The 12,671-nt window shown below is 44.1% G+C and overlaps 1 protein-coding gene across 1 annotated transcript in view; it reads left to right on the forward strand.

Annotated features, from left to right (window-relative positions):
- The first annotated feature begins 427 nt into the window (after window positions 1-427).
- LDHAL6A (lactate dehydrogenase A like 6A) overlaps window positions 428-12,671 on the forward strand; it is a 32,968-nt gene continuing 20,724 nt past the window's right edge. The window contains exons 1-4 of the mRNA XM_017858071.1: window positions 428-525; window positions 941-1,075; window positions 8,502-8,619; window positions 10,124-10,297. Coding sequence (XP_017713560.1) covers window positions 463-525; window positions 941-1,075; window positions 8,502-8,619; window positions 10,124-10,297 — 490 coding nt within the window. The 5' untranslated portion in view covers window positions 428-462. The remainder of the gene's footprint in view (window positions 526-940; window positions 1,076-8,501; window positions 8,620-10,123; window positions 10,298-12,671) is intronic.

Consider the following 12,671-nt stretch of genomic DNA (forward strand, 5'->3'; position numbering starts at 1 on the left):
TAGAGATAAAATTACTTGGGCTCTCTGGTGGATGGGTTCTAGGCAAACAACTCCACCGGACAGGAGAGGCCGTGCACTGCATTGTGCCTGCCGCACCTCCTGCGCCTTCTGCAGCCGGCCAACCACCGACACAGCAGCGCGCCCACCAGCACGCGGGGGCGGGGCGGGCAGGCAGAGGCGCAGGCGCGGTGCTTCACAGCCCGCTTCCGGCCTCACACCTGCCAAGCATCACACCTGCGATGCCTGCACGAGCTGGGTGCGGTCCACGCAGCTGCAGTAAGGGGGTGACCCGGCGTCTATTAGTTGGTGGTTCATCTCCTTCGTGCCTCGACGAGCTGTGACGCCGCTTTCCTCCATTCTCTTTCTTCACCTCTTGAGTGAGTGGCCATGAGCTGGGTTGCAAGAGTCCTGGGGAGCAGCCAGAGAGCGGGCGCCGCGGGAGCGAATTGTTTTTGCCCAAGGATGGCTCTGTGTCTCCGCCAGGCGGCTTGTGACCTGCTCGGGCGCGGGTGGCCCTTCACCCCTGTGAGTGTCACCTGGACCTGCGGACCCCGGGCGCAGTCCTAGAGCTGCGAACTGGAGGTTGGGGGAAAAGGAGGGTAGAGGGGAGAGAAAAGGGGGTCAGCTGCGGGACGGAGAGCCGTCCCAGCTGTGGTTTCATGTTTGGTGGAGCAGCCCCTGTTCCTTTCCTCTCTCTCTCTTAATTCCTCTTAACTATACTCACGCTTCCTTCTCCTTCCCCTGGTTCGCTTCATGGATGCTAAGCTACCTGGCCAGAACCTACCCAGCTTCTTTGGTGTCAGATTTGTCGGTCTTGCACCTCCTTCCACACGGGGGCCCAGAAGTTCTCCATACGCGCTCTCACCACAGGTCTTGGAATTCCAAGCCATTTCCAATTCCAGGTCTTGGAAATGGCTGTGCAATTTGTCTTCACTGTTAGGTTTCCAAGATGGCAACTGTCAAGAGTGAACTTATTAAGAATTTCGCAAAAGAGGAGGCCATTCATCACAATAAGATCTCCATTGTAGGAACTGGATCGGTTGGTGTGGCTTGTGCTATCACCATCTTATTAAAAGTAAGTTATGTGCTCTGCACCACAGGGTTCACCTCCGTTGGAGGCAAGGCCACACAGTGTATGGTTGTGCAGGTTGTGTCCAGTTCAAGGGATAAGTGGGGATCCAGTACAAGGGCACCAGAAGAAAAGGTGCCCTTTTTTAAGTTGTTCCACCCAGAGGGCGCTCCTTTTTTAAAATAGTATTATAGCATATGTTAGAAGCATCTCTGTGAAAGTATGTTGACATTTCGCTTTCACATAATGACAATATGAGGTACCCCTTTGCTTGATTTGGAAACTCAGCTCACAAAACAAACTGGAGAAATAGGTGGCAGAAAAGAGTATACAAGCGCGTCAGTGGTGGTAGGCAGCCTGTGAGTACAACATACAATCTTTTTTCCTTGAAATATCTCTCTCCCATCTCCTAGTCTCTATATCTTTATTTCCCTTCATTCCTTGTTCATGTTAGGTTAGTTTTAGTGTTTAGCTGTTCTTAGTATTGATACAGCTGATAAAGTTTAATGGCTATAGACAGAGGCCAAAAAAGATTCTGACCCCTTTCGAAGAATATTACCCTGATACGAACTTTATTACCATAAAGTTTTAATAAATCATAAGACATTTTGAGCTATAGTTTTATTAATGAAGTATCTGTAAAATGTTTTAAGCCATCTTTTATATAATCTTTAAACCTGGCATGATCCATTGGATTTAAAGGATTGCCTCTGGGTTTCATATCTAGATGACATAGTGACCTTGTGGCACTAAGGATAGCGGCCGCAGCCAACTGCTGCTCCTGCCAGCCATACAAATTCCCCATGATTCATTTTGTCCTACCTGCTGTAATGCCTTTATCAGCAGTGTCCTCATTGCTAATGAAGAATACACACAGGTGAAAACCAACACATCTGTGACTCATTGATTGATGGGGCCTCCACGTATTGCCCAGGCTGCTGTCAAACTCCTGGCCTCAAGCAGGAGGCCTCAGCTTCCTGAAGTGCTGAGATAACAGACGTGAGTCACCTTGCTTTGCCCAACACATTTTTTTTTACATCAGTAACAATGATAACAATATGTTTATAAGCATTATCCAATATTACAACCCTGAAAAGTAAATATTAGACCTACTTTTTAGAGGAGAAAAAAGGCACAGACTATCTCTAATTGCATGAATAAGTACACAGGTAATATATACAGAAAAGCTTGAAATAAAATATTTATTTATCACCTCTGCTTTGAAGGGCCATTTGGGGAGGGACTGAGCCATATCCCTGGAACTCCTACCTCTGCCAGCTGCTGCTTGGCTTTGGTTGCAGGAGTGGAGGGAATTTCGGGGCTTCTGATGGGAGGTTCCAGGGGCCCAGGAGAGGGCAGTGCCGTGGAGCTGCACCTGTTTCATGGCCCTGTCTGTGATGGGAGGTCCTAGATCTCGGGTGGAGGTGGTGGATAGGAGTGCATTCCATTGCAACTGGTGATGGGAGGCACAAGCCCCACCAGGCATGTAAGAGTATTCATAGGCTCCACTGGGGGCTTACCTCTGGCGGCTTAAAATGCCACCTGTAGCACCCATTGTCCAAACTCAATGATGCTCCCTGCTGTAAAGATATGAAGCAGAGCCTTCCTAGTCACCTCCTGCTTCTAGAACTTGAATTCTAGTATGTTGCTAACTGTGGCATTTGAATATCTTAGGAAATAGGGTACACAATCCCCCTATAAAGCCTCAGGTTAAGGCTCACTTTAATCTTTCCCTGTCCTGGCCCTAGACACTGCGACTTCTGTCATTCAAGGAGATGATGATAGCCTAAAAACTCCTTGCTGATAAGGAATTCTCAAAAGGAATTGTTCAGGATTTTATTGTCAGGAATTTATGGCACGAACCTAGTAGAGAAACAGTAATGTCTTTAAAAATTACTGAGTTATACCATAATACATAAACTTTAATTAGTGTAATGTGAGATCCACTTGTATTCTCTTTCAGCGTTGTATCCTGAATCTAGAACAGTGCCTCCTGTAATTGATATTTAGTAGTTGGATGAAAGAGTTGCTCAAAGATGCCCATTAAAATGGAAAATGCACTGGACTGTGAATATAAAGATGGGATACTCTGTTTACTTTCATTTTTATAAATAAGGAAAGAGTCCAGAGAGATTGCTAGGATATATTTTTATAGACTTTATTTTTTGAGTAGTTTTAGATTTACAGAAAGATTGAAAGGATAATAGTTTATGCTCCACATGTAGTTATTAACATTATATCTTAGTGTGGTGTGATGGTTAATATTGAGTGTAAACTTGATTGGATTGAAGGATGCAGGGTATTGTTCCTGGGTGTGTCTGTGAGGGTATTGCCAAAGAAGATTAACATTTGAGTCCGAGGACTGAGACACACAAACCCACCCTCAATCTGGGTGAGTACCATCTAATCAGCTGCCAGCACGTCTAGGATAAAAGCAGGCAGAGGAACGTGGAAGGACTAGACTGGCTAAGTCTTCCAGCCTTCATCTCTCTTTCGTGCTGGATGCTTGCTGCCCTCAAACATCAGACTCCAAGTTCTTCAGCTTTTGAACTCTGAGACCTACACCAGTGGTTTGCCAGGGGCTCTCAGGCCTTTGGCTGCAGACTGAAGGCTGCACTGTTGGCTTCCCTACTTTTGAGGTTTTGGGACTTGGGGTGGCTTCCTTGCTGCTCAGCTTGCAAATGGCCTGTTGTGGGACTTCACATTGTGATCATGTGGGTCAATACTCCTTAGTAAACTCCCTTTCGTATATACATCTATCCTATTAGTCCTGTCCCTCTAGAGAACTCTAATACATATTGTATACCTTAGTGTGGTACATTTGTCATGATGAAAGAATGGATATTGACATATCACCTTTAACTATAAAGTCCACACTTTACTCAGATTTCTTTAGGTTTCACTTATGTCCTTTTTCTGTTCCATGATCCCATCCAGGATGATACCACATGACATTTAGTCACTGTATCTCCTTGGGCTTCTCTAGACTATGACAGTTTCTTCAGATTTTTCTTGTCTTTGATGACCGAGCATTTTGAGGAGTACTAGTCAGGTATTTTGTAGAACACCTTTCTGTTGGAATTTGGTTGGGGGTTTTTTCATGGTGAGACCAAGGTTTTGGGTTTTGGGGAGGAAGACATAGGAATAAAGTGCCATTTTTCATCACATCTTATCCAGGGTACATACTCTCATGATTCAGTGTTGATGTTGACCTCGGTTACCTGGCTGAGACAGTGTTTATCAGGTTTCTCTACTGTAAAGTTACTATTTTCCCCCTTTCCATACTGGTCTCTTTGGAAGAAAGTCCCTATATGCAGCCTACACTTACGGGGTGGAGAATTATTTTAATTCTTCTGCGTGGGAGATTTATCCTTCCTCCCCTATTTGTTAATTCAGTCATTTGTTAATATCACTATGCACTCATGGATCTTACTTTATACTTTGGATTATAATCTAATACTTCCATATGAATTTGTTCCAGCTGTGGCCATTGGTAATTCTTTGAAGTTGCCTGCTGTGTGCCTTTGACATACTACATCAGTATAGAGTTTTGTTTGGTTTTGAATGCTTCCTTACTCTTTGTTATTTCAAGATGTTTCAGGTTCTTCATCTTGTATATTTTCTGCACCACTCCTAGAATCAGCCTTTTTTCTCCAAGGAACCTTGGTTCCTTTTATTGGATAATAGTATTAGAAATCAAGATCTGGGGCTATTTATGTTCCTTGCTCCTGGGGTTATGATACATTTCCAAAGCTGCCTTCCAAAGATAACTTTATCAATGCCGTGTAAGACTGTTCCATATGACTCCAATCTCTGAATAACTGAGTGTCCAAAAAACTTTGGCATTTCATTAAGCAACAACCTGTTCCTTGCAATACAGCTTAGACTTCTAGGTTAATCAGTTGTAGTCTAGTTTAAAATTTAAAGCCTTTGGCTTTGAATTTCCAATAATTCAAATAGAGTAAAAAGATCCAGGCTGGATCCAGGCAGTGGCTCATGCCTGTAATCCTGCACTTTGGGAGGCCAAGGCAAGAGTATCACTTGAGCCTAGGAGTTTGAGACCAGCCGAGGCAACAAAGCAAGACCCTGTCTCTAAAATATAAATAAATGAATAAAAATTAAAAATCAGCTAGGTGGCTGCACACGGTGGCTCACGCCTGTAATCCCAGCACTTTGGGAGGCCAAGGCGGGTGGCTCACCTGAGGTCAGGAGTTTGAGACCAGCCCGGCCAACATGGCGAAACCCCATCTCTACTAAAAATATAAAAAATTAGCTGGGCATGGTGGTGGTACATGCCTGTAATCCCAGCTACTTGGGAGGCTAAGGCAGGAGAATCCTTTGAACCCAGGAGGCAGAGGTTGCCGTGAGCCAAGATTGCGGCCATTGCACTCCACCCTGGGCAACAAGAGCAGAAACTCCATCTCAAAAAAGCCAGGTGCAGTGGTACCTGCTAGTAGTACTAGCTACTTGGGAGGCTGAGGCCGGAGGCTTGCTTGAGCCCAAGCGGTTAATGCTGCAGTGAGCTATGAATGTGCTACTGTATTCCAGCTTGGGTGACAAAGTGAGACCCTGTCTCAAAAAAGAAAAAAGGTAAAAAGCTCTAACAATGTGAATTCGATATGTGCTTAAATTATGGATGCTTGGTTCTTTTCTTTTCCTTTCTTTTGTTTTTTTTTTTCTGAGAGTGAGTCTCACTCTGTTGCACAGGCTGGAGTGCAATGGCCGATCTGATCTCAGCTCATGGCAATCTCTGCCTCCCAGGTTCAAGTGATTCTCCTGCCTCAGCCTCCCAAGTAGCTGGGATTACAGGCATGTGCCCCCATGCCCGGCTAATTTTTATATTTTTAGAAGGGGCAGGGTTTCACCATGTTGGCCAGGCTGGTCTGGAACTCCTGACCTCAGGTGATCTGCCCGCCTTGGCCTCCCAAAGTGCTGGGATTACATGCGTGAGGCACCGCGCCTGGTCTTGGTCATTTACTTCTTTTTTTTTGAGACAGAATCTCACTCTGTCGCCCAGGCTGGAGTGCTGTAGCGCAGTCATGGCTCATTTCAACCTCTGCCTCCTGGGTTCAAGCGATTCTTCTGCCTCAGCTTCCTGAGTAGCTGTGACTACAGGCATGCGCCACCATGCCCGGCTAATTTTTGTGTTTTTAGTAAAGACAGGGTTTTACCATATTGGCCAGGTTGGTCTTGAACTCCTGACTTCATGATTTGCCCACTTCGGCCTCCCAAAGTGCTGGGATTACAGGCGTGAGCCACCATGTCCCGCCTTAATCATTTACTTCTAAGCACTAACACAAAGGTGTTATTCTTCCTCCAAGGAAAAATTTATTATGTAATAAAGACAAAAGAATATGTAGTTAAAAGGTAATACATTTACAAGGTTTGAAAGTAAGGCTGCGTACGGTGGCTCACGCCTGTAATTCCAGCACGTTGGGAGGCCATGGCAGGTGAATCATGAGGTCAGGAGTTTGAGACCAGCCTGGCCAACATGGTGAAACCCCGTCTCTACTAAAAACACACAAAAAATTAGCCAAGTGTGGTGTCTGGCGCCTATAATCCCAGCTACTTGGGAGACTGAGGCAGTAGAATCACTTGAACCTAGGAAGGTGGAGGTTGCAGTGAGCCGTGATAGCGCCACTGCACTCCAGCCTGGGCAACAAGAGGGAGACTCCATCTCAAAAATAAAAAGAATAAAAGTAGGCTGGGCATGGGCTCACGCCTGTAATCCCAGCACTTTGGTAGGCTGAGGCAGGCAGATCACTTGAGTCCTGGACTTTGAGACCAGCCTGGGCAACATGGTGAAACACCATCTCTACAAAAAATACAAAAATGAGTCAGATGTGGTGGCAAGCACCTGTTGTCCCAGCTACCCAGGAGGCTGAGGTGGGAAGATCATCTGAGCCTGGGAAGGTTGAGACTGCAGTGAGTCAAGATCATGCTACTGTACTCCTGCCTGGGGGCCAGAGCAAGCCCCTGTCTCAGAAACAAAAAGTAAAAGTAGAATTCAGAAAGGTACATACAAGGCTGGGTGCGGATTAAGGCTCACGCCTATAATCCCAGCACTTTGAGAGACCAGGGCAGGTGGATCACTTGAAGTCAGGAGTTTGAGACCAGCCTGGCCAACATGGTGAAACCCTGTCTCTACTAAAAATAAAAAAAAATTAGCTGGGCCTGGTGGCACACGCCTGTAATCCCAGCTACTCAGGAGGCTGAGGCAGGAGAATCACTAGAACCCAGGAGGTGGAGGTTGCAGTGAGCTGAGACTGTACCACTGCATTCCAGCCTGGGCAACAGAGCAAGAGACTCCATCTCAAAAAAAGAAAAAAGATACATACATGGAGAAGTCACACTAGTTTCCATCCAACCTTTCCTTAGCATCCACTTTAGGCAACTATTTGAATCAGTTTCTTGTATTTCTAGTGTTTTGTTTTGTTTTTTAAAATAGAACTATATTTTCTCTCCTTTCTTACATATAAAGTAGCATCATATAAATTATAGTACAAATTGGTTTCTGCAGGTAATAACTGTCTGACTATAGAACTAAAATATTTTTGAGTTGGAAGGAACCTTATATTTTAATCCATTTGCTGTGGTTTAAATGTTTGTCCCCTCTGGAACTCACGTTTAAATTTAATCCTCCATGTGGCAGTATGGAGAGGTGGGGCCTTTAAGAGTCCACTGGGTCGTGAGGGTTCTGCCATCGATTAATCTGTGGATGAATGGGTTATCAGGGGAGTGGGAATGGTAGCTTTACAAGAAGAGGAAGAGAGACCTGAATTTAGCAATCTCAGCCTCCTTGCCATGTGATGCCCTGCACTGCCTTGGGACTCTGCAGAGTCTCCTCCAGCAAGAAAGCCCTCACCAGATGGCGGCCCCTTGGCCTTGGACTTCTCAGCCTTCATAACTGTAAGAAATAAATTCCTTTTCTTTATAAAGTACTCAGTTTCATGCATTCTGTTATAAGGAGCAGGAAATGGACTAAGATACCATTTATTCAAAAAACTTTGAGCTCCTCTGTGCCAGGTGGATGATAAGTAAGCACCAGATGGCTGGAGATGAATGACTTCCTTTTTTCAAGAAGCCCATGGTCTGGTGAGAAATTCCTTCAGCAGAAGCCCTACTTTATCACTCTGCAGACTCGGCTGAAATTGGAGATGGTGCTGCTGACTGCTTTCAGAGATTGTTCTATTTACTACGCAGTTTCTGTTTTTGTTTTCCTAATGATGAGCTGAAACGTTCCTCTTTGTAACTTGTATTTTTTCTGGTTTAGACTTTTATATCATGATGAAATGATGAGATCATTTATTATGTTTCCTTTGATTTTGATAATTCACAAGCTAGACATAGATCACCAATATAAGAATTTTCTTTCATTCTCCAGTTAATCAAGAGATACACTCACACTCATTTGACTAATAATGTTTTTTAGGGTTTGAGTGATGAACTTGTCCTTGTGGATGTTGATGAAGGCAAACTGAAGGGTGAGACAATGGATCTTCAACATGGCAGCCCTTTTATGAAAATGCCAAATATTGTCTCCAGCAAAGGTTAATGTCATAGTTAAATACTATAAATGTTCTAATATACATGAACAAATATCCAAGAAAATCATCTTTATTTCTTTTGACCTCCGCAGTTTTTACAGATAAGGCTGGTTGCTCCCTACTCTGTGCTCTCATAACATGTTCAGATTCTTTAGGTTGTACTTTGGAAGGTTTCCCACAGCACCAGACTGAGTTCCTTGTGAGCAGCAGTAACAGCAGTTACCATGACAGCTGCAATGAACTGACTGCCTATTGTGTGTGAGACATTGACCTAAGCACTTTGTATAATTTAATCCTGAGCACAACTCTATTTGAGAGATGATGTACCTCTGAACTAAGGCTAATTAAAAGTGATAGGACCAGGTGCGGTGGCTCATGCCTGTAATCCCAGCACTTTGGGAGGCCAAGGAGGGTGGATCACCTGAGGTTGGGAGTTCGAGACCAGCCTGACCAACACAGAGAAACCCTGTCTCTATTAAAAATACAAAAATTAGCCGAGCATGGTGGTGCATGCCTGTAACCCCAGCTACTCGGGAGGCTGAGGCAGGAGAATCGCTTGAACCCAGGAGGCAGAGGTTGTGGTGAGCCAAGATCACGCCATTGCACTCTAGCCTGGGCAACAAGAGTGAAACTCTGTCTCAAAAAAAAAAAAAAAAAAAAAAAGTGATGGAGTAGGGATTTGAACTCAGTTCTGTTTGAGTCCAAAGCCTAAGCTCTTCACTACTGTACTTTATTCATTTGGCACCTGGGAGATAATTATTTGAACAAATGAATGGACCAACAATTCCCTATTCAAAGTCTGTTCACACCACATCTATCTCTCAGTATTCCTGCCAGACTAATCCATATTTTGACCTCTTTGTCTAAATAATACAAAAGGTATTTTAGGAGATGAGGTATTTTTTTGAGACTGTGTCTTGCTATGTTGGCCCAGGCTGGACTTGGACTTCTGGGCTCAAGTGATCCTCTTGGTCTCAGCCTCCAAGTAACTGGGACTACAGGTGTGCACTACTGCACCCAACTTAGGAGGTTTTTGTTTTTGGAAATGGAGTCTTGCTCTGTCACCCAGGTTGGAGTGTTGTGGTGTGATCTTGGCTCATTGTGACCTCTGCCTCAGTCTCTCTTGTAGCTGGGACTACAGGCGCCCGCCACTGTGCCTGGCTAATTTTTGTATTTTTAGTAGAGATGGGGTTTTGCCACATTGGCCAGTCTGGTCTTGAACTCCTAACTTCAAGTGATTGACCCACCTCGGCCTCCCAAAGTGCTGGGATTACAGGGGTGAGCCACTGCGCATGACTTATGTGTTTTTTTTTTAATTAAAAAAAAAATGTACAAGGGAAACTTAGTGCTAATTTCCTGAAATTAAAAAGTAGTCTGGGCATACTAGAAGATTTAAGGGAACCTGCTCTTTGGTACACATAGTGTGGCGATTGAAGTGGACAGGAAGTATACTTAAATGCCAGATGTTTTCTTTCATAATCGATTGTTTCTTCTAATCTTTCCCCAGATTACTTGGTCACTGCAAACTCCAATCTAGTGATTATCACAGCAGGTGCACGCCAGAAAAAAGGAGAAACACGCCTTGATTTAGTCCAGCGAAATGTGTCCATCTTTAAATTAATGATTCCCAATATTACCCAATATAGCCCTCACTGCAAACTGCTTATTGTTACTAATCCAGGTCAGTTTTGTTGTTATACATTTTCAACTTTTCAATTCGGGAGTACACTGTATAGGTTCATTACATGGGTATACTGTGTGATGATGAGGTTTGGGGTAGGACTGATCCTGCTACCCAGGTAGTGAGCGAAGTACCTAATAGTTTTTCAGCCCTTGCCGTCCTCACTCCCTCCCTGTCTAGTAGTCTCCAGTGCCACTTGTTCCCATCTTTATGTCCGTGTGCACCCACATGTTTAGCTCCCACTGATATGTGAGAACATGTGGTATTTGGTTTTCTGTTGCTGCATTAATTAGCTTAGAATAATGGCCTCCAGCTGCATCCATGTTGCTGCAAAGGACATGATTTTGTTTTTTTATGGCTGCATAAGGCAGCTTTATTTTCATTGTTCAGTGAAGGAGTTTTTGGGGGTGGGTTTAGTAACTTTGAAGAGAAAAAGAATTTAATGAGTATTAAATCGTAAACTACCAATATAATTCCAGAATCTCTGTTTTGTTAGTGTAATATGTACTTTGCACAGTTGTAATCAGTGTATATACTAGAATGACTTTAAAAAATACTAGTGTGAGGCCAGGTGCAGTGGCTCACGCCTATAATCCCAACACTTTGGGAGCCCAAGGTGGGTGAAGCACTTGAATCCAGGAGTTTGAGAACAGCCTGGGCAACATGACAAAACTCCATCCCTACAAAAAAAAAATACAAAAATTATCAGGGCATGGTGGAGCATGCCTGTAGTCCCAGCTACTTGGGAGGCTGAGGCGGGAGGATTGCTTTAGCCAGGGAGGTCAAGGCTGCAGTGAGCCATGATTGCGCCACTGTACTCCAGCCTGGGTGACAGAGTGAGACCCTGTCTCCAAAAAAAAAAAAAATATTCGTGTGTATGGGAAGATAATATGCTTAATCATATGAGTTCAAGATTTATATTCTAAAGGCTGAGGTTTGTTTTCCACATTACTGTTTGAGAAGTGAAAGTAGGGCTATAGTTCCTGCCTGACTCTCCAGAATTGTACTAGATTCCTCACTGGTGCATGTACAAGGTGGACAAACGCAAAATAGACTTTGGAGATAACATGTGCAGGACTGCTGATAAATTGTGTGTAGTGAGGGAAAGGGAGGAATAAAAAATAACTTCTAGATTTTTCCTTTGAGTAACTGAATGAATGGTAGTTTCATTTAACTGGGTTGGTAAATTTACCAATCGGGTGGGAGTCAGTGAGGGAAGGAGGTGGGAATGTTAAATATAGAGGAGAAAAATAAAGATACCTGAAATGATCAGAGGAAATGTCAAACAGCTAGAGATTATGAGTCTGGAGCTTAGTAGTTTAGGGATATTCAAATTACTGTATTCTAAAATCATTTGGAATAGTTTTTCTCTGTGCGACCAAAACTCAGTGAGTGCATGATTAAGTTTATTCATTTTAATTTCGATGCTGAAGAACTATTTAACTTTTGTTTCACAGTTTTATAAAATATTCACATGGCTCCAACATCAATTCTAGAGAACAGGAATTCTTCAAAGTCTCCAGCTTCTGTCGCTGTGCCCTTTCCCCTATAGCCTCCATCCCTTTATAGGTAACCATTTACATTTTTTATGGTTTACAGCTTTTTGTTACTACATATGTTTTTCTCCATCTTCTTTCATTTTTAACTTAATATATCATGAAGCTCACTCCATAGTAGTATTTATAAATATGTTGATTACTGTAGCTTTGTGGTAAGTTTTGAAATCAGGATGTGCTAAGTCCTCTGACTGTTCTTTAAGATTATTTTGGGCCAGGCATGCTGGCTCACACCTGTAATCCCAGCAATTTGATTATGGGTTTTTTGTTTTTTTTTTAGACGGAGTCTCACTTTGTTGCTAGGCTGGAGTGCAGTGGCACCATCCCCGCTCACCACAACCTCCATCTCCCGGGTTCAAGCGATCCTCGTGCCTCAGCCTCCAGAGTAGCTGGGATAACAGGCACACACCACTACTGCCCGGCTAATTTGTGTATTTTTTGTAGGGACGGGGTTTCACCATGTTGGCCAGGCTGGTCTCAAACTCCTGACGTCTGGTGATCCACCCGCCTCGGCCTCTCAAAGTGCTGGGATTACAGGTGCGAGCCACTGCGCCCGGCCATATCCCAGCACTTTGGGAGCTGAACTGGGAGGTTCACCTGAGGTCAGGAGTTCGAGACCAACCCGGCCAACATGGCAAAATCCCATCTTTACTAAAAATGCAAAAATTAGCTGGGCATGGTGGTGCACACCTGTAATCCTAGCTACTCTGGAGGCTGAGGCAAGAGAATCACTTGAACCCAGGAGGCGGAGGCGGCAGTGAGCTGAGATCACGCCACTGCACTCCAGCCTGGGCACCAAGGCAAGACTGTCTCTCTCT

The sequence above is a fragment of the Rhinopithecus bieti genome, unplaced genomic scaffold (genome assembly GCF_001698545.2).
Source record: "Rhinopithecus bieti isolate Rb0 unplaced genomic scaffold, ASM169854v2 scaffold_2350, whole genome shotgun sequence".
NCBI lineage: Eukaryota > Metazoa > Chordata > Mammalia > Primates > Cercopithecidae > Rhinopithecus > Rhinopithecus bieti.